The sequence below is a fragment of the Corvus moneduloides genome, chromosome 2 (assembly GCF_009650955.1).
Source record: "Corvus moneduloides isolate bCorMon1 chromosome 2, bCorMon1.pri, whole genome shotgun sequence".
NCBI classification, from domain to species: Eukaryota; Metazoa; Chordata; class Aves; order Passeriformes; family Corvidae; genus Corvus; species Corvus moneduloides.
In genome coordinates this window covers 93,192,113-93,214,131 of record NC_045477.1, presented here as the reverse complement: position 1 = coordinate 93,214,131, position 22,019 = coordinate 93,192,113, and the positions used below count along the sequence as shown (strand labels likewise).

At 41.3% G+C, this 22,019-nt stretch overlaps 1 protein-coding gene and 1 long non-coding RNA gene across 2 annotated transcripts; one reads left to right on the top strand and one right to left on the bottom strand.

Annotated features, from left to right (window-relative positions):
* Positions 1-1,511: 1,511 nt before the first annotated feature.
* On the bottom strand, positions 1,512-14,907 carry CNOT11 (CCR4-NOT transcription complex subunit 11). The gene is made up of 7 exons (XM_032100375.1): positions 14,445-14,907; positions 13,004-13,168; positions 8,597-8,749; positions 7,839-8,041; positions 6,908-7,110; positions 4,393-4,489; positions 1,512-1,844 (listed from the first exon to the last, which is right to left on the bottom strand). The coding sequence occupies exons 1-7, from the start codon at positions 14,848-14,850 to the stop codon at positions 1,647-1,649; spliced, it is 1,425 nt and encodes a 474-aa protein (XP_031956266.1). The 5' UTR covers positions 14,851-14,907; the 3' UTR covers positions 1,512-1,646.
* Positions 14,908-15,828: 921 nt separating this feature from the next.
* On the top strand, positions 15,829-19,328 carry LOC116440071. The gene is made up of 2 exons (XR_004238387.1): positions 15,829-15,870; positions 19,029-19,328. It is a non-coding gene; the product is annotated as an uncharacterized LOC116440071 (long non-coding RNA).
* The last annotated feature ends 2,691 nt before the right edge of the window (positions 19,329-22,019 follow it).

The following is a 22,019-nucleotide window of genomic DNA, read 5'->3' as shown; positions in this document are numbered from 1 at the left end:
AATTTTTATAGTTCTGTGACAAATCTAAGGATTACGGATTTATGTGTATCAGTACAACTCAAGCCAATACAGTGAAGATGCAGAACAGCTAGACTTTAGCTGTAGTATCATAGTAGCAACCCTGGGGGTGGGGGAGGCTTAAATTGTTTTTAACTAAATCTGTAAATCATAAAGTAGGTAGCAATGCCTTTAACCAGTGGTAATCACTTTTATACTGGAGCCTGTTACTTCATCATAGTCCTGCAGCTTACATTCCAAACACTAGTCTAAAATGTATGTATGCTTTTAAAGAGGGGTACTACTACACAGAAGATAGTCAAGTTGGGCTCCAACTTTAGTAGATAGAAAACATTAAGATACGATTTTAGAGCACAAGCTGGGTTAGCTGTTGCCACTAAAAATGCCTGATAGCAAATGTATTGGGTTTGGAAGCAATGTCTAGAATTGGAACAGACCTTAAATAAGTGTTACTTTAGTTGACCTGATACATTCTAACTGGAAAGCTACACAAGTCTTAACTCCTAATGACTACAGAACACTTCTCACAGGACTTTTTACTAAAAGATTATGATTGATGGGATTTTCAGTCCAAGCAATTTCACAGCTTACTCAGAAAGAAAAAGCCAAAAGACTGTCTTGACTTTGCATTATTGATCTAGAACTTCCTAAAAATTTGAGAGGCAGATGCAGATTTAAAACAGGTTTCATTTAGCAAGCAGCATTGAATTAGAAACTTGTTAACTTCCCAAGTTACTTTTCTTTACAGTCTCAGGGCTTAAATATAACAGCAGCTACTCTATTTACCAGCTTAAAATTATAGTTTAGCAGACTCCATTCTCCAGTTTCCCCAATATCTGGCATCTAACATGAAAGCTAATCTGCATCTGTGCTCTAAAAGGAAGAAGTTATTTAACTTTGGAAGCTACATAGCAACTGCCCATGCAAATTTGGAAGTGAAAAGAGATTGGAATTTTTTGATTTTTATGGAAGAAATGTGACCCTCTTTCCTCAGTGAAACATTCTTACAAGCATGCAATAGGTGTGGTATTTCAACTGCTGCTGGCGTGATTCTGAAAATACTCAGTGATCTTGATAGGAGAGACTATTGCTCTGAGCCTACAGCACCCAACTTCATTTCCGCCATGTAAAGATAAGCCTTTAGCTGTTTCTAGACATCAAGACAGACTTTCCCTTACTCATCAAAACCAGAATTCATTGTTAGGAGTTCTAGCCAGCTCCTAGAACAGTGAACAAAAGGAAAACCAAGGAACTTATTTACCTTGATATAAGTTGACTTTAGTTATATACAAACAATTTTGGACCCAAAGAAAATGAGTGCCAGATTAATACTTAAATTTGCTGTGAATGCTAAGTATAATTCATATTCTGTCTGCAACTAGAGCCTGAATTTCAGGACATGCATACAACATACAAAGTTTAACCACTGAAAAATACTGTAAGGCCTAACACATTTCACAAACTCAAATGTGTATCAGAAAAAGCCTTATTTATTGTTCAAATGCATAAAATGCTATTTATAATGTAATTAACATAATACATAATTAATTCAGGGATTTAAGTTTAAAATGTACAATTAATCGGTATAGAACACTAGCAAGAGTGTTTTTTTGCCACTGACAGTCACTTTATTTTGACGTTTTCGTTTCTGATGGATTTTCCCCAGTGTCCAGTGTCTTCAGCAGTCTGAAAAGGCCAGCTGCTTCTCGTATCCGACTGAACTCAATGCAGAATGCTTGCACTTCTATAAACAAGTCCTGTACATTAATAATTTTGTTTCTGATTAAAGACTGAAGAAAGACACAAACAAGACGGACCAGGCGGTTCTGAAACATAAGAGAGATGGTTTAATAATCCAAATAAATGTTTGCAACCACGTCAGTTAAAGGACTGTTGGCCCTCAGGAGCAGTTTAGCTTCGGCAGTTATCTTGTTCCCAAGCTTTGTACATGCTGCCCCTTCTCTGCCATTTCCCATAGTACTACTATATTTTAAAAATTGACTGCTTTATAGTTCTTGTACTTCTGGATGCAGGAGCCTTCTTAAGATTAATCCCATGCACAAATGAAGTACCAGGTCTACCTATGCACTGTACTTATGTCATCTCTGAATAAAGGCAGAGAGAAGAGATAACAGCTGAAGATGATGTCAAGATTTGGGTCTTGCTTAGGCTTATTTTCTACAATAACACCATAAAGAAAATTGAACAAGTTTCACATTTCAAAGTTTCACCATATCATCATGGAACTCAAGATAGGAAGTGACATCAACAAAACTGATTCCAAGCTTCCTTCGTGGAATGTGCTCTGTTGCTGAATTAGCAGATGACCCTTCTGCTTTGTATTGGAAAGACAGTTTCACGGACACCTAATCCAGGAACTCATGGCTCATTTCCTGCCTGATCCAGTGAAAAGACAGGATCTTGGAAGTGTTCCTCTTTCTTAAGAGCTACTTAGGCAACACCTTGAAGAGCACAATGGGAATTGAAGTGAAAGCTTAGGAACTGGTGCTTAAAATTTGTCATACATAGATCCAGTCACCAACCATCTGCTTTACACAGAGCACATTCTTCCCCAAGGACAAAAACAGGTCTTTATCATTAAAGTGCTCTCATACTTCACATTGTGAGAAAGAGTTGAACCCAAACCTTTCTCTAAAAGCAATTATGCATGTGATTGACGTTTATCAGACAGAACTGATGGATGTGACAGATTAAGCGTCCAAAGCATTTCAGATTATTTGACACTGAAAGTAAGATATCAGCTATTTTTCCAGGAACTGAGCTTACTACTGCAAAATTTGCTACTTAGAGAATTCAGAAACTGAACAACTTATTTCCTTCACTGCTATCAAAAGGCATCACATGCTTTCTCTGCAACACGAATTAGTTACATGAGTAATTTTAATAATCCAAGAACATGAAATTCAGCAAAAGAACAAATGCAAGGTACTGGCTGACTCCCAGTGTCTGAGGATCATTTCCAATATTAATTTTTCAAACAAAACATCTTGTGTCTCAGCTGCTGTACAGGCACCATACTCATTAAAAAATGTTAGATCTCAAGATGTGCATGCTGCTTAGTGATCACTATATGTTCCTTGACCCTCAGAGCTCTTTTTTGTCCCCTGTGTGCCTGAAGCACAGCTGCTACGTGCTCTCAGCAGCCCCTTTGAGTACAGTGTCCCATTCTGGGCATAATCTCAGCTGCAGCCCAGGTCTGCTGCTATTTTCCTACTCCACTACCAAATGTAATAGGCACAGCTACTCAGCAGGTCACAGATGAAGTCACCCATGTGTCTGGCAGAATCCCAAAGCAGAGAAACATCAGCAGCCACCAAAAGATAACACATGGTCAGTCATCATCTGAAAGGGATGAGAACGAAACGGGGGGATTGCCACTATCTAAAACCACATTGCAATGCTATCCTGTGCACTGCACATGACTTTCATTTCTGTAGCTTAAGGATATTATAGAGCTGGAGAAAGCAGTAGAGGCCACCAAGAAAGCTTAAAGGGAAAGAAACAGTCATCTTGTTGCAAGAGACTTAAAGAGGTTGCAGTCCTTCAGGATCTAGAGGATAAAGCTAAGGCAGGACTTGGGATTCACAAAGCCTTGGAGAAACTGAACATGGAACTGTTTTTCACCAATGATGTACACGAGAAAACAGTTCTACTGGGCACCTGGTGAAACCAACAGATCCATTTAGGAGAGAAGGAAGTACCTCACACAGCATGTAGACAACCCTGAATGCCAAAGGTGTGTAAACCTCCTCAGGTTTCCCCTGACCCTCCTCAGTCAGGGATCCTTGGAGTGGCTGCAACTTCCTCAGTACCAGCATGCAAGTATGACAGTGTGGTGTTAGGAAGACAAAAGTTTTTAGGTCTTTGAGGAGATCTGCAAGCTGTTATTGGTCATGATTGAAGAGTGAGACTTCCCTGTGAGTTTTGTAACATCACCTCAGAGGTCTGGAATGGCAGGCACACTTGTATAGAAGAGAAACTTGAAGCTTAAAACTAAGCATAATGCATACTAATACTGGGGATGAAGAAAACACTCACTGAGTGACAGATAAACCTTTTGCATATAAGAACCCAGTCACCTAAAACTAGTATTGCCAGGAAGAAGTTTATGATGTCTACAGAAAAACAGGGAACAGTGATTACCTGTGAAGTCTTATAAAAAAAGTGAAGACCTGTCTATAAAACTCCATAAAGAACTGCATATTGTGTTAGGAAAAAAAAGAAGTGCCTTTGAAATAAAGAAGCAGTAAAACAGAATAACTTAATGCTATCAGCCTTATTAAAATCATAGCACATACTTCACAGAGCAATATATGGGATACTTTTTCCTAACCAATTTATTGAAGCACTCACCTGCATATATTTGTCTTTAATCTGTTCACAGGTGGAGATACAATTGGAGATATAAAGATGAATAAATTCAGGTGGGAGATCAACTGCAGTAGTAAGCCTGTTCAAATAAAACATATTCAGTGGTTCATGAAGCCATAAATCTAGTGTTTCTGTAGCAAAACAAATCATATCAGTTAGACCTGTGATATGAGTTTATTCCCAGTTCTGTCATATAGTACTGATTTCTGACAGCTTCCAGACATATTCCTAGTCATTTAAATTTCTTAACTAAGAGTAAAACTTTTTAAAACTCTTGACGGCACAGAAGCTAGGTTAGATTGGTTTCTAGTACATCTGACATTTGAGTTGTCACTGTTTCTTAACTGAAAGAGCAACACAGCTCTCTTAAGGTAACAACATGCACTAAATGGAGAACTGCTACAAGGTTACAACAGAATCTGACCAAAGTAACTCGAATCAGTCCCATCTCCAGTAGTGAAAGGTGGACAGTATGGAAAAAGATGCATGTTTTAGTTTCAAGTGCAGTTTCAATTTTTTGTCTTATTTCCCTTAAAAATCAAGTGTCTCCCTGTTGGCACTGAGTCACTCTGCAGTTTGATAAAAGTTCTTCCTGTGGTAGCTATGCAGTGGGAGAACCAGCATGCCTGACTGGTGGTGTAGCTCTCATGGACACACGTAAAAGCTCTTCTCTCGCCACTGTTCCTCCATGTTGCAGTCAGTAGCCCCACTTCAAGGCAGTAACTGCTGTCAGTCTGCACCAGTAGGGAGGGATTAATGTCAGAAATGTTTCTTTAGTCAGAAGATATTTAAGTTACAATTCAACTCTGCTTCAAAGCAACTGCTGATTGAGGCTTATTTAATAGTTCATGTTCAGTAATTGCCAAGTAATGGAAGAAAGTAAGTGGGAGAGATTATTTCTGTAAATTTGTAGGAATTAGCTGTCTGAGAAGTTTTCCCATTTAAGGGGCTAGCATTCTGTTAAGAAAACGGGTTGTACCTATCTGCAGAAATTCTTCTCAGTGAAAACAGGACATGAATGTACAGCAGGGCAGCTGTTTAACAACAGCACCTTTTGTTCACTTAAGCTGCATCAAGAATGCAAGTTGCAATTAAGCAGATTAGCCATGCAGCATTAACTGTTTGTGGAGGATTCTCACAATAACTGCCCTTTGTCCCACTGCAGTCTTCTATCTTCCACATAGGCATGCCTCAAGTCAAAATGAACATTTCCAGATGTCCTCATAAAACAAAACCTCTCCCTCAGTTGAAAGAAAAGAGAGAAGCTAGGGATGAGGCTTTTTAGTTATGTGAAAAGAACATGAGTTCTTCATCAACAACTGGATTGTGACCCGTTAGGGAAGGTGACAGTCACTACAGTTCAAAACCAAACACATTCAGTAACTGGTCATTTACAAGTCAGGAACTAAACTTGCAGCTTCCTGGGACATGGGACATAGGACATCTACTTTCCAGTGAAATTTATATATTAATCAGGAACCTGAGGTCTGAAGAAAACATTTAGATATTTTACAGATTGCAAGGACAGACTCTCTTAAGTGGCACAATTTTAAATACTATTTTGAGCTGAATGTATCAAACAATTTGATAAAATAATTTTCTAGTAGTTATCAACTCCAGCTGAAGTTATGCACAACAGGACATGTATTTGCCTATTCTTTTCAAAGTAGTAAAGTGTTTCTAATATTAGAGTAACACAGTGTTCTCTAAAGAAAATAAAGTTCTCCATTCTTGAAGGAGGGACCGAAAGATTAACTAGCAAAGCACCTGTGTAAGAAATGTGCTTTTTACCACACCAAAAATGGTATGCTATAGATAATTAGTATAAAATTATATTAATTTTAACAATTCTGTAAAATTATAAATAATTAATATAAAATGTAATATATACCTCCACCATCATATCTTTTGCTTGGGAAATTGTGGGAGTTTTTTCCTGTTGCAATTTTTCTGCTGCTAATGTTAACATTACAGTAATATTTGAAAATAGCAAGGCTGTAAAAAGGAACTTTGCAGTGTTCTCTCAATTTAGCACTGAATATGTTTGAGAGGTTCAATTCTTTAATACCAACCCACAACTAACTCTATAAACTTAGTCTGGACTAAAACAGGCATCACCAATAAGGATCTACAGGAAAAGCAAAGCCTTTATGAAAGAAACAGACTTAGTCCAGTAGTCATAGAAACCAACAAATCCCCAGCACACTCTTCCTCTGCAGGACTAACCAAAATACACTGAAAATTATTATTAAAACAGTATTAAAAAAACCCAAAACAACATAAACAGCATAAAGAGATTGAAAAGGGAATGATAGCTTGACACTGTTTTCTTTTACTGTAACCTGACTAGCTATTTCTTCTGTTCCTGTTATTTTTGGTAGTATTTGGAATGCGTCTAAATGCCATATGGCCAGCCTCACAATTACTTCATAACTTACATTCACTTCTTTATTTTACATACTCAACAAAACCTTATTAGATTTGAGATCGTACTCACCGATTTACAACTTCCATTGAATGTAAGGACATGTCCATGTTGACCAAGACAGAAAAATACTCCGTTATTTGACTAGACTGCATTAATTTCAGCAACATTTCTATAGCTACTAAAGGATTGTTTTCAACCAGGTCTGGCAATTTGGCAGGAGTGAGACCAATATGGTAAACAAGCTTGGGGTCCTTTTCCAGTTCTCCAAGGAGCTGTGAAGAAGAAGAAAAAAATTCCTCAGTTGATTTTTCTTCAACTATTCATGTTACTGCTTGAAAAAACTGCTATAATACATCTAAGATCCATTTTAGATTTAGGCTTCTCTATTGAAAAGCACTGGAGGTCTGCTTTAAAATTTTTATGTACAGGCAACTGTGTCCATAAAACCTTTAATAATACATTTAAGAGTCCTTCATCAGTGGGTGGCAAAGAAGGGAAGAAAAAAAATCTACATGAAAAGTTTCAGCCTCCTTTTGTTTCCTGTCCAACAGAAGGAAATCTCAATTTCAAGTTCACTTGTCAGAAAGAGTACTGCAAATAAAGGTTATTTTATAGTGTCAGCATAATGATTATGAAAAAAACCCACTGAAATCAGGGGTAATACTATCAAATTGAGAAAAAAAAATTCATTGCTGGTATTTCTGAAATAATTATTTATCAAAAGCTTTCACAGAAGCACAAGCAACTTAGTTATACAAAGATTTTTCCATACAGAAAAATGTCAGTGCCACTCACTGATCAACTGTAACTACATCCAGCCAATGGTTTGAACATTATCTTCCTTATTCAGACAAACCCAAGTAAAAATCCTTGGATTTTTAGAATTCAAAGTTTCCTGAATCCAAACACAGATCAATTAAAGTGCTCAAAGTTTTCTAAAATATAGGAGTTAATAGCTTCTTAGAAAATCATTTTAGACAGGAAAGTGCATCATCCTTACCTGTGTTTGCTGTGGGGAAGTCAAAGGACTTTTAAAAGCTTTTGCCATGATTCTTTTTATCTCAACTCCAGTGCTGTTCTTAACACACATTGACTTATCCCACTGAATTGTGTGATCTGGTTCAATTGGATTTAGCCACGCCAATTCATCCTCACATATATGGAGTGGAGGTGGTGGTCGAATAAATTCTGGTCGAAAGTGACCTAAAATGGCAACAACATGAAATGTTTCCTTAAGCTTTGGGTATTCAGTTCTGCATCAGTAAAAAAAGAAGACCCCTCCCCCCCCAAAAGCCCCTATTTCTTTAAGCTATTGTAACACTGAGAACAGCATTACAATCCTGTTTGCCCCTCATAAAAACATTTATTACTGATTTTTAGTGATACTGTTACATCTGCCTGTTTTTTCTCTTGATTCAGATCCTTGTTACTGATCCTGTGGGTATTTTTCCCTTCCATAGTAACCACTTCCCTGAGAGGTGTTACCAGCCAATGCAGGTCTCAGTGAGGGACTAGTATCTGTTATTCAACAGATGACACAGAGAAGAGCTTGATGACAGACTCCAGATTTCTAAAAGCGTGGAAATGTGAACACTATAGAATCTGATCTAGAGACAGCCTGATGCAGTTTTGCACTTTCATTCACCTTAATTTCCATTTCATGCTTTGAAAATACCTGAATTCCATTACATTTTATCTGAAGTATAATAACACAGCATGTCGTGAGTTACAGAAACAAAGATGTGAAGATGCACATACTTTCTATAGGAGGCTTTGGTCCACTCACTAATGCTTCCGTGATCTGGGAAGCAACAGAGCTGTCAAAACCGGAGTTGGAAGAATCTGGGTCAGGATCGCTGAGAATGCTGGGGAAGCTGGCCTTGCTCTGTGTTGGCAACTCAGACTGACGTTCTGAAAGAAGAATATTAAACCATAAAATTGGAACAGAGATGCCTGGAATACTAAAAGTAGTGAGAAACAAGCAGCTTTAGAAAAGAACTAGCTTAAAAAAACCCGCCAGATAATATCAATATGAAATTTAGTACAGTCGGGCAGTCAGCAGTCTGACTGCCAGCTGACAGGCAAGGGACAGAGGGTATGCAGCAAGGATAAAGAAGAAATAGAAGTTAATCTGAAACGTAATCTTGGCCTTAGAAAAGGCATGTAACCGTTGTAATCTGCATCTAAAAGCAGTACATTGGTAGGTTCCCATGGTACTCCTGAAAGAGTTCACATGCTGTATCTAGTTTTGTAATCACTGCTCAGAGAAGGAAAGTGAAAGATCTACACAGATTCATTTACAGACAATAATGATCATATTAGACCTGAAATCAGCTATTCAAATGTACCCAACACATTTCTGTGGCATTGCCTGAGCTCCTTGTGCATTCACTGAAAAGCCAGAATCAGTGCTTTAGTGGAAAACAATGGAGTTTTAACTCTTATATGATTCTACAGACATCATCATTAAAGCAAACCTGAAAGGAGCTAAAATTGCTCCTTTAGAGGCCATAAACAACAGAAAAATAATATTAAGATTAGTGTATATACAGCTGAAGACTTGAAAAAAATGGCCAAAAAGAAAAATATGGGCCTCAGTGCTTGCATTATCCGATTTTTATGTGCCCTTCTGTCAATAATCTATCACTCTTCTGTATCTGAAGACTTAATGGCTGATCTTCCATGTTCTCTGCACTATTTTGAGAGATCCTGTTTTCCATTGCTTTGGAAAACTCCAAAGGACAAAAAGCAGAAAAATTCCCACTACAGAACACCACTTGACATTCCTCTCCCCACCCTGTTAACAGAGAACACTAAGCAGCAGATGAAGCCTTAAGCAATCTGAAGTCCAAAATTGCTGGTACCATACAAGAAATCCCTTGAAAAAGTTCCAGATGAAACTAAACACCACTCCATTTCCTGGCTAATTGAGTGAGTGCTGTCATATTTTGTGTACCCTAACACTTCTAAGCAAAGTGTGCTTGCTCCTTTTTGTGCAATCATGTTGACCCTTCCCAGCTGCCCACACACACGAACAAAGTATTTCATATGACTCCAAACAAATCTGCAAGAGACGCCAAAACTGTGAGTTACAAAAGGATCATGAAAACAAAGTTGTTAATTTTTTTGGCTTTCTGTCCTGCTTTATCCAACTATTTCAGATAATGCAAACATTAGCATATATGCTTACTGAAGCAGCACAGCAGGGTATGGTTTTCTGTTGAAGGCAACAACTAGCGTACTTTTCAGTTACTTTAAAAAAAACATTTTAGAATTGGAAGTCCAAATGAGCTGGTGTATAAAACATATCTTCTACTTAAGCAAGTGTTTCAAACTTCATCACGTGAGTACTTTCATTTAGCCCCGAACAGAAGGGTTGGTTTAACAAATGAAGTACAGGAGTGGGGGGAGAGGCATTGGGTGTCCTTTTTCTATCTTTTCATTTATAGTCTAGAACTTAAATCCATCAGTCAGTAAATCACGGATTTCTTTGTAACTTCATAATCTGAAATTATTAGTGATGTTAGATTAGATGATTAGTGACATGGCAATTCACTGATTTCAGAAGCCTGTCTGAGCCCTTAGTTATATGCATTGGAGCTCAGAAGTTCAACCTCACTGCTTCAAGAATTAGGGCTGAATCAACAGCTTCAGGTAAGAAGAAGTAAGAATTAGAACATGGTGATTTAACAGTAACCAATATAGCATCTTGAACTAAGACATTTAAATTTTACAAAATTAAACTGAAAACAAATCTTTAGGTTCCTTTATGGAGCTTTTTTTTTTTTTTTTTTTACAGGTAAAAGAAAACTTTGAGTCTTAAGGAAAGCTCTACAATGTATTAAAAGTTTTACTTTAATAAAGGTCAATTACTTCCACAACAAATAAGGGTTAGCGGACAAACAGTTAGGAGCACTTTGCCAGGAGACCCACCTCTGCAACTAGGAGAAAATTACTTTTTTGATAAGGTAGCACACTAGATGAACAAAAACATATTGTAGGGCAGTACCAGAGTTTGAATTAACTCTCAGACCAAAGGAAATAAACTGTCACAGTGAGCTCAAATTCAGAGGACAAGTATTTTTATTTCCTTTACAAAAAGGATTGGGAGAGAGAAATTGATAGAAAAAAAATCAAATGCTTTCTAAATTATTACATTTGATTTTACAGGTATGTGCTAAAGAAGTCAAAATCATCCTGCTCTGAACAGCCCTGAATTCATCTCAAGGACCAAACTTTCGAAGAGCTACCAAGTGCTACAGCTGTTACATTCTGTACATCATGGGGAATTGGTACAAACACAACACTTCAAACATTGCATCTTAGTGTCATCATCCTGCACCAGCCTCGTCCTGCATATTGAATCACTAGGAGAAATATACTGAAGACTAGTGAAAAAATCACAGACTTCCCAAAACACAACAAACAGACAGAAGAAGCACCATGATTTTAAAACAAGTAGAAGATTTATCGTCTAAGAAAGTGATTAGAAAGCAGACAGTTTTTCTGGGGACCTACAGCAAGAAGTCTGAGAAAGACAGCACAGAGCTTTTTCAGATGCAGCTGGTTTTGTTACATAACTTCTACAGCTGCTCATAAGCAATTGTGCACTTTTACTGGATTATGTAAACAGTGATATAAATCTTATAAAAGCACCATTAATGACTTTGTAGTCTACTTTCAGCCATCATTGTCTTCTATTTTAAAATAAAGTATGTAGCCTAGAATACCCATTCACCCAACCAGTTTTGAGGTTGCCCAGAGAAGCTGTGGATCCCCATCCCTGGAAGTGTCCAAGTCCAAGCTGGATGGGGCTTTGAGCAACCTGGTCTAGTAGAAGGTGTCCATGCCCATGGTGGGTGAAGGTGGAAGGAGATAATTTTTACGGTCCTTTCCAACCCAAAGCATTCTGTGATTGAATGATTTCATTTTTAATGAGAACAAACTATTCAGAAGGCAAACACAGTACCAAGGGGAAAACAAATAAAAACAAATTTAAAAAACTCTAAGCTTCTTAAGGCATGACATATGCCTTGCACCAAAAACCACAAGTTACCTGAAGCTTCACAAAACCTGAATTCGCTAAGATATTCTACAAAATACAGACAGGATGAACACAACAAGAACCAGAAAGGTTTGTCTCGCCCACAATGGTATGTTAGGGTGTTCAATTTGCATTTTCAAACGATCCCACAGTCTGGAAATAGCAGCTAAGGAGGACCCTAGAAGACATTTGTAGACTGTGAACAAGGGACAGTGTGCCACAGCTTTACCAGTCAATGTCAGAGTCCACAGAAAAAAATGACAATACCAAGATACAACTGCAGGACAGAGGAAGTCTAAATGGTGCCTGACCTCAGAGCAGTAAATCGCATTGTACAGATATAGAACTGGGATGGTCAGTTTTCAAGCAAGCAGGTCTACTGGCACATACCTAGGGAAAAAGGAATTTTTTTGTGTTTAAACTGGTTCCTTGTTTCCAGCAATATATAATATTTCATATTAGCTCCTGATGTGACATGAACAATCATGTTCTTCCTCCTGTTCTCCTGTCAAAGGATAAGCATCACGCTGCTTTTCTTTTCAATCTAGTAAAACTGGATCATTTTCCAACTCTTGAGCTAACACTGCAAGGTCTGACTTTGCAATAAGCTGAAGATATAATTTTAACAGTCAATTTTCCAGGTACAGCTGAAGTACTGGTATGTAATAGTAGTGTGACAGTTATGCTTGTTCTCTCATAAAAGAAATACTGCAAAGGGTAAAAAGGGATGGAAGTTCAGAAAAAACCCCATACAAATAACTAAAACAAAGCAAACAAACAAAAAAACCCACCAAAACCATCCCCCCCCAAAAAAACCATTCCTAAAAAACCCTGCAAAGCTTTAGATGAAAGTCTTTCTATCCTTGTAAAATATTCTTGTGCTTAAGGCAATGATGTATATGCTTTAAAAACTACTTGTTAAGAAGGATGAAAAATTTAGGATGTAATCTCTGCCTGAAGTTTCTCTAAGTGCTTGAACATAGGATTGAAGACCCTAAAGCATAATTCAAGCTTTTTCACATTCAGTTGAAACGAAACACTCATTACCTCAGAGTCAATGAGACAGCTCTCCAAGGAGAGCTTCCATTCCTAAGAGAACCACAGGGACAAGCCTTCCATACCTGCTAATGCCAGCTGCAGCCCACTGATATCCACTGACTGGGCCATGTTCCCCACATCCATTGCAGCGATCTGCCGAGGAGTCTTCTTGAACAGCTCTCTAGGAGGGGCCAACATCAGTTGGGAAAGGAAGAATTTTTCTGGAGGAGTTATAGGCGGTAAGAAACCTGTGGAGACACAGTGAAAAACAATCCATGGGTTTTATGTAGGAGCATTAACAGTTTCTGTGCTCTTCATGTCTAACAAGCAAAACTAAGACACAAACTGATCTATTATTTATGGCAAGGTAGGTGGAGCTAGAGAGTCTGTGTGGCCACATACAAAACTGTTTTAATGCAAAATACAGCACTACATGATCAGTATTACACATCATGGCATGCAACAGCTGATGCTAAGTCACTCATGGTGGTTCATTCACACACTTTCCACTCCAGACAACCAATCAGCTATTAAGTATAACCTGACATTGCAATTCACAGAATCAGAGAATGGTTGGAAGGGCTTAAAGGGTTGGGTTGGAAGGGATCTGAAAGACCATCCAGCTCCAAAACCCTGCCATGGGCAGGGACGCCTGCACCTAACACCTGCCCCTAGACCAGGTTGCTCGGAGCTCCATCCAGCCTGGCCTTGAACACTTGCAGGGATGGAGCATCCACAGATTCTCTGGGCAGCCTGTTCCAGTGCTCCAGCCCTCTAACCAACTTGGTGGCCCTTCTCTGGGCTCTCTCCAACAGGTTATTTTTTTTTAGAAACTGATTTACTCAACACTGGTAGTGTCATATTTACTGAAGAGGAAAAAAGTGTTACACTCATGTATTTCTCTCTAAGAGGTTTCACAGCTTTAAGGCTGTCAGAAGCCTCCTATAATTTCCAGCTTTTTGTGACAGCTTTCTCCCAAAAAATTCCGTGTTATCACAGAATCAGTTAGATTGGAAAAGACCTCTTAGATCATCGAGTCCAACTTGTGACTGAACACCACCTTGTCAACTAGACCAGGGCACCAAATGCCACGTCCAGTCTTTCCTTAAGCACCTCCAGGGACAGTGACTGCACCACCTCCCTGGACAGCCCATTCCAATGTCTAATCACCCTTTTTGTGGAGAAATCCCTCATGTCCAACCTAAACCTCTCCTGGTGCAGCTTTATACTATGTCCTCTTGTCCTGGTTGTCCGCTGGTTGCCTGGGAGAAGAGGCCGTCCCCCACCTGGCTACAACCTCCTTTCAGGTGGGAGTAGAGAGTGATAAGGTACCCCGAGCCTCCTCTTGTCCAGGCTAAACAGCCCCAGCCCCCGGACGCAGCTCTAGAGAGCTCTAAGGTCCAAGCAAGCGGCCTGGCTGACACGAAGCCTAGAGACGCTGCCCGTGCAGGATTCCCACCGCTTTCTCCAGGAGGGCTCCCGTGCCGCCCGCCTGCCCCCGCTCCCCGCCGCGCTGGGACACACCTGAGAGCGGGGTGCGCTCCGCCTCGTCGCCGCCGCGCTCGGGCGCGGGGTTGAGGAGGTGGGCGAAGACGGCGGCGAAGGGGTTGGCGGCGAGGGGCTCGGTGCGGTACATCTCCCAGAGCAGGTAGAGCGCGGTGAGGCGCTGCGCGGGGCTGGGCAGCAGGTCGGGCTGCTGCAGCAGCAGGACGAGCACGGAGCCCAGCCGGAAGTGCTCGGCCTTCCCGAAGTAGTGGTGGAAGGCGCTGGAGAGCCCCTCGAAGGTGCTACCGCCCGCCTCCTCCGACACGATGCTCAGCAGGCTCGACAGCTCCTTCGGCGACAGGCTCATCCTGCCGCCCGCCGCCGCCTCGCCCGCCTCCGCTCCCCCCTGCGTGCCGGGCGCCGGGCTGCCCCCGCCCCCGGGCATCCGACCGCGACCGCCGCCGCTCCGGCCCCGGCGCTCCTCGCCGGCCGCACTTTACGGCGCTGCCGCGAAAGGCGCCCGGGGCGTTACGGCCCGGGCTGCGGGGAGGCGCGCGCGCGGCCGCGGTGGGCCGGGATTGGTCCGGGATTGGTCCGGGATTGGTCCGGGATTGGTCCGGGATTGGTCCGGGCCGCCCGGCGGGGGCGGGGCAGTGAGCCGGGCAACGGCTGCGCGCGCTCCCGCGGGGGCCGGCAGGGGGCGCCCGGCAGCGCGCGGCGCCGGCTGCAGCGTCCCCGTGGCGGGGGAAGCGGGGGAAGCGGGGAGAGCGGGGAGAACGGGGAAGTGGGGAGAGCAGGGAAGTGGGGAGAGCGGGGAGAACGGGAAGAGCGGGGAAGCGGGGAGAGCGGGGAAAGCCGGGAGAGCGGGGAGAACGGGGAAGTGGGGAGAGCGGGGAAAGCGGGGAAGTGGGGAGAGCGGGGAGAAGGGGGAGAGCGGGGAGAACGGGGAGAGCGGGGAAGCGGGGAGAGCGGGGAGAACGGGGAGAGCGGGGAGAACAGGGAGAGCGGGGAGAACAGGGAGAGCGGGGAGAACGGGGAGAGCGGGGAAGTGGGGAGAGCGGGGAGAACGGGGAAAGCGGGGAGAGCGGGGGAAGCGGGGCAAGAGGGGTGAGCGGGGGAAGCGGGGCGAGCGGTGGAAGCGGGGGAAGCGGGATGGCGGCGGGGCCGCGCCGCGAGTCAGCGCTGCCCGGGCCGCGGCTGCTCCCGGCCCGCAGCGGCGCCCAGCGCTGCCTCCCGCTCCCTGCACGGGTGTGGGTCCAGGGGTTTTCTCCTGGCCGAGGAACACCTCGTGGCCGTGCCGTTTAATGGCGGAGCAGTTACACCGTGGATTGGGTCCATTGAAGGGTCTGGAGCACAAGTCCTGTGAGGAGCAGCTGAGGGTGCTGGGTTGCTTAGCCTGGAGAAAAGGAGGCTCAGCGGGGATCTTACCACTCTCTACAACCACCTGAAAGGAGGTTGTAGCCAGGTGGGGGTCCGCCTCTTCTCCCGGGCAACCAGCGACAGGACAAGAGGACATAGTGTAAAGCTGCACGAGGAGAGGTTTAGGTTGGTCATGAGGGATTTCCTCACAAAAAGGGTGATTAGACATTGAAATGGGATGTCCAGGGAGGTGGTGCTGTCACCGTCCCTGGAGGTGTTTAAGGAAAGACTGGACATGGCACTCAGTGCCCTGGTGTTGTTGACAAGGTGGTGTTCAGTCACAAGTTGGACTCGATGATCTAAGAGGTCTTTTCCAATCTAATTGATTCTGTGATTCTGAAGGGCTGATGTTCATCCATGTCTTCTGCAGTCCAGTTCAGTTGAGAATATCCACTTTGCTGGTGGGGCTCTCAGCAGAGCTGAAGGGTAGTGAGCAGCTGTAACGTGTCTGGGAATCAGGGATGGAAGCACATCCCTATTAAGTGTGATGATCTGTTTCACTGGCTTATCCTGTGGAAGTACATCTGATGGGACAGCAAGTCACTGGCTTAACCTGAAGAAGTGCTGAGGGCATGGCCTGGAGGAAGGGCTTTCTGTGGAATGTGCAGAGAGAAGGGCTTAGGAAGTCCTGAGAGCTGGTAGGCACTGATTCTTCTGGTAGTAGTACTTCTCCCAAGTCACCCAGCCCTAAAGATCTTGGCTTTGCAGATAGCCATAGCAGTGTAAGAGATGGGATTCGGTTTCGAAAATAATATAAATTGAAGCCTTGTGTTCTGTATATAGACCAAGTAATGGAAGTGTTCCCTATTTCACATTTCTGATGGGAAAGAAACACAGATCCCAGAGGTGTAAAGGATTCACGTACATACAGAGCTGTAATAAAAATGATGGGTTTGTGAGAAAAACAAGATCTACAGCCAGGTGAGGCAAGATCTGAAAGCCTTGTTGATGGAGCAGTTACTCACCAGCAGACTGGATTACAGTGAGAAGTCTGCTTTGCAGCAGGCTGCTAGAACAGTAAAGCAGAAGGAAGAGGATGCCAGTGAGCTTCCTGACATGCCCAGCGTATTCAAGGAAACAAAGGATTATTTGGAAGTTTAGGCCAATTTAGAGTTTACTAACAGCTGGAGCAAGGACTTTAATTGTAAGATTTAGGAAGAAGATGAAAGGATTGCAAATAGCTGAGGAAGTAAACAATATATGTGTGTGGTAGAGCTAGATGGAGAACATGGGAAAGCACAGGCCTCAGACCAACCATCAGGTTTTCTGTTTCTGGTGTGCTGACAAAAGTTGCATTTGTTCATTTTTGGGATGAAGTTTATGGTTAGAAATGATCATGTCTAAAATTGTGTGTTAAACTGAGGGATGGCTTGCTGGGTGGTTTAGCACCCAAACAAACCATTGATTCTTCTGTCCAGGTGGTCTTTTTTGTACCTGCTCCTACTAACAAACTCTGCTGAAGACAACAGAGTGAAAAGAAGAAACATGTTTAGAAAGAGAAAGCTGCTTTTTCTTTTCCTATAGATTTCAGAAACATAATCCACTCTTTGATTTTTTGCTTACTGAAGTAATGGGTAAAGAACTGCAGAAATGGGCTTCAGAGAAATAAAAGGTTTCCCTGATGACTGAGATAGCAAAAAAAATTATGTGACTCATATGTGCTCACTAATGCAGCCATATGAAAGCATTCTATCCAAATTAAAAGGTTTCTGGTCAGAACAGGAAAGCTAACAGTTTAGAAGACTTAATAGGAAGTGGGATGGGCACAAGCATCAGTTGACAAAGGGAATTTTGAAGTCACAATGATTTAAAAACTGATTACCATTTCAGGGTAGGAAAAACCTTAATCTAAAAAAAAGATGGGGGTAAAATGCTCTTGGGACATGAAGTGTAGTAAGCAAAAGAGTGTTTCTGTGGATGCGCAGGGCACTATATTTTGTGTACACATGAGTGTGTTGGATGTTCTTGGGCTGAAAACTTGTATAATGTAGAAGTGAGAGTGTGTGGTACTAGTGCAGACTCCAATAAAATGAGTTCTTGGCTGGATCTGAAATGGATTGCATTACACTCGGGGAGGAAGGTCAGGACCTCAGCTACCTTGTTGGGCCGGGGGATCGGATTCTGCAGGAGATGTCCCACTGCAGCACAGTCTCATGATATAAAAGGAGGAGTTCAGTTTTCTCCCTTTGCAGAACAACTCCTCCAGGAGCAGGCTGAGCATATTCCATTTCTTTTAGGTGGCCTATGGAATAGCTATTAAATGGTCAATACAAGCACAAAATACACCTGTCAATTTTTAAGGAAGAAACTCGGTAAAAACCATGCTTTGAGTTCCTAAAGAGGGATGAAGAGATTTGGGCTATACTTAAATTTCTGACTCTCAGCCCCCTTGTGTAACTCTGTCCTGTTGGCTCAAAACCACAGATACATATTAGCACAGACACAGAGATTGCAGACTAAAAGTGACACAGGCAATCTAATTTGGCAGGTTACCCTTTGCAAATACAAATAAGCCTTTACAAAATGATATGGCTGTTATAATGCAATTGGTTTAATATATAAAAAAAGTCAGCCTTTGATGAATTGTAATTGTTACTGGAAAATTAGATCCACAACCAAAGGAGAACAGTCAGATTTGATTTCCTGACCTAAGGCAAGGCTGTGCAATTTAACTGTAGGAGCTGTCTTTCCTTCTTTCCTTCTTAAAATTGATTATATTATTGTTTGCTATTGTGTTTTAGATGATGCATAAGAAACACAAACTGCACTGCAGGTACTATTTTAAAAAAATCCTAATGAAGGGTAGATAGAAAAAGGCAACATTTGGAAGGAGCAATAGAAGTATTAAAGATCTGTCCAGCCAGTATTTTAGTTTCTTCTAGCAAAGAGGCTGAATACTCAGGAAACAACTCCCAACAGCCTATCTTTTATCCCCACAGTTCATTTAGGAAGGACACAGTAGGAAGGAATTAAATCACACCTTAAAGTCAAAGAGTGAATTAAAGCGCTTCCAGATTGTTCTGTTTATTCTCATGAGAATTCTCTCTTGTACACAAATTCCTTTCCACAGTAGTTTAAGTGACCCATCCTGTCTACGGTGTATTTTAAATAGCAGCATATCAGAGAAAGGAAGGAGAAGATGCATTTTGTATACATCTCTTCATGTGTATCTTTCTAGCAACATTTGAATGTTTTTCTTCCTAGTTCATCTCTTCAATTCAAGATACAAGACAGGACCACCAATACAGAAACAGATTTTGTTATTCCTGGAGTAATCAACAATATTGGCATGCTAACAATGCCTAAAATTCTTCCTGAGTAACTGTGTGAGAACACATCTTCACTTGTTAGTCAGCTCTCAAAGCTGCCAAGGCATCTTGGATACGGCTTCAAAAGCACTTAAGAAACACCAAAAATATCATTGTGTGAATGGCTTCATAAGTGCTGAATACTGAGTGGCTTAGAAATAAACATGTTCATTGCTGAATTCTTTAACTACTGTGAGTTTTAGTAATGTGTCTGCATTTTAAGCCACACATGATCACACCTGTAAATTAACATTAATCCACTCTTGATTCCTTGAGTGTTAGACACTCCCAGAAGAGAGAGAATTTTGGCCCTATTAAAATTAATGGTGAAACTCCAACAGGGACATACTGGCACATAAAAGCAGCGTACACTATGGTTATTTGCATATGTCTTTGGATAGACCTTTCTTCTGAGAAGGAACCCCTTTCCTGATCACTCAGAAACACTTTTTCCTCCTATTTCTTCAAGACTATTTGAAGCAAAATAATATTCTCATTTGTCCTTTTTTTCTTGCTCTTTTTTCAGACAGGATTTTTTAAAAAATCCATTTGTAATTTTAAAATATCTGAGCATATGTTCTGTGTGGAAAAATTCAGTCTGTGCATTGCTTGGGAACTCTTCACTGTGAACTTTAATTTGAGCACTCAGCGTTTTTAATTTGAGCTATGCAATTGCACATCTGACTCAAATGGAACTATTTCCGTTCCCTGGCTCCATGACTTGATTTATGCTTTATGGTTCTGTTTTCATCCAAAATCAATTTCAGTAGAATCTTTACCTGCAGATAAAATTGCAGGAGGAAGTGCTTTATGTTTAAGCTACAAATTTGAAATTCACCTTCTGAAAGAATATTCAATAATTCTGAGCTGATTAGAAAGCTCTTGTCCAGGAATTGGGAGATTCAGGTTCTCTTTGTCTCCCTACAGGGTTTTAAACTCCAGCCCAGACTATGGCTATTAGGAGTAGAGGGGAGTGTTATCTCCTTTGGCTTTGTTTACAGGCATTAAAGATTCACCACAAGAGGAAGGGAGAAAAAGCAGGATCTGATGGATTTAATGAGAGTGTGACGTTCAGGACCATGGGTGGTCTGTGTTGTAGTCCTGCTCCAGGAACAAGGCAAATGTGCACAATAGCAATCAAGTGTAAAAGCATAAAAATACATGTGTGAAGGGACTAGAAATCTGTTGTTTCTCTTGCCCACCTAAACTCCAGCCATTGGGAGAGTCACTTCTTCCCATTCTTTCCCTTTATAATCAAAGGGATATATTTTGATTATAATTAAAATTCAGAAATTTAGTAAGGAATCTCTCTTAGTCACATATGCATAGTTTCATATGGTAGTATGCTTTCAGTGGCACAGCTTCACACATTTGTCTGTATCCTGAGTTCCGTGTCATTAGTTTCCTCATGTTCACGTATGTTTCTAACACCCAGTGAGCTCTTTGCAGGGCTTTCTATCACAGTGCCTACAAAGTTTCTCTTGTGTCTGACTTTATTTCCTTCTAAGTATCTTGCACGTCCTCTTGCACATCTTGTTATTCGTCCCATCTCCTGGTTTATGCTGAAAGCTTCTAAATACTTTTAAATGATGCATAACAGCAATATAGTTAGCCTAATAGCGTGCTATTGATTTTCATTTCAAACACTGACATTTGAACATTTCAATAGCCTTTTAACAGTGTGTATATTTAATGTGATTCAAAGACAAGGCAAATGCAACACAGTATCTCTCTACTAAAAAAGTTCAGAGTCTCTGTTTCCTGACCCTCTTTCCCCATCTCCTGCAATCTTCATTCCAATCATCCACATTGGAAGTATATAGTGTTCAGTGTTTCAAAACAAGGGAGCCATAATCCTTGATACAAGAAGATAAAAGGGAAAATCACAAAATTGCAGTATCCAGACACAGTTTTGCTTATCTGCTCTGATCACAATGAAGATATTAATGATCCACATCCAGTGAATGCTGCCAGAGAATGCAATGCATTAGCTCTGGAGTGAACTGCCCAAAGATGCCCTCTAGACAGTTCTCACGCTAACTTTGTGAGCTAAAAAGCACAAAAATGCCATCAGCAAACATACACATCAGCATAAGATGAGGGAGCAGCTCTCTTTTGATGAATAACTCAGTAGTTACATCCTATGAAGAGTTTTGTTTCTAGGAGAGGTTTCTGAGAATTCAATGAGAAAGATGTGAAGCAGCCATACACTGTCCTGACCAGCCTGTGTGTGTGGCTACTTGGACATAAAACTAACAGCAGTATTGCCAGGCTGTACTAGGTATATATTTTCCTAGTGTTACAAGTAAATACCTTCATTTTCCCATACTGTGACATGTTTATTTCAGAGAGTGTTTATCTAAAATGAATACAGGTCAAGTTTACATCATTATACCTTACCCTTCTGTCTTTTCATGGCATGATTCATATTCTTTGCTCATCAGTCGTCTGCACAGCAACATAAATGTGCATGACACTATCAAGATATTAGGAAATACAGTTTCTGCCCTATGGTTTGATTGAACAGAAGGTAATACATAAAGAAAGAGAGAAAAGCAAAGGACCAGGGAAATAAAGAAGGCCTATGCTTTTGTGAGGTCTTCAGTTAGCTTGCTTTCCCAAAGTATAGCTTTTGGTTTGTAGCCACATCAAATAAGAGGATCATTTCACAAGTCATGACTCCGACCTCACTGCAACTGCATATAATTAGACAGGGGTTTTGCTATCGAGCTTTAAAAAAAAATCAGCTGCTTTCATTATCATTTTGTTCAGATGTTTTTTCAATCCTGTGGTTTTCTTTCAAGAAGATGATGCAAGTAAGGTCAGGAGCAAAATTTCTGAGAATATATAAGTGATTTTGAAGTCTGAGTTCCTTTTTGAATTATTA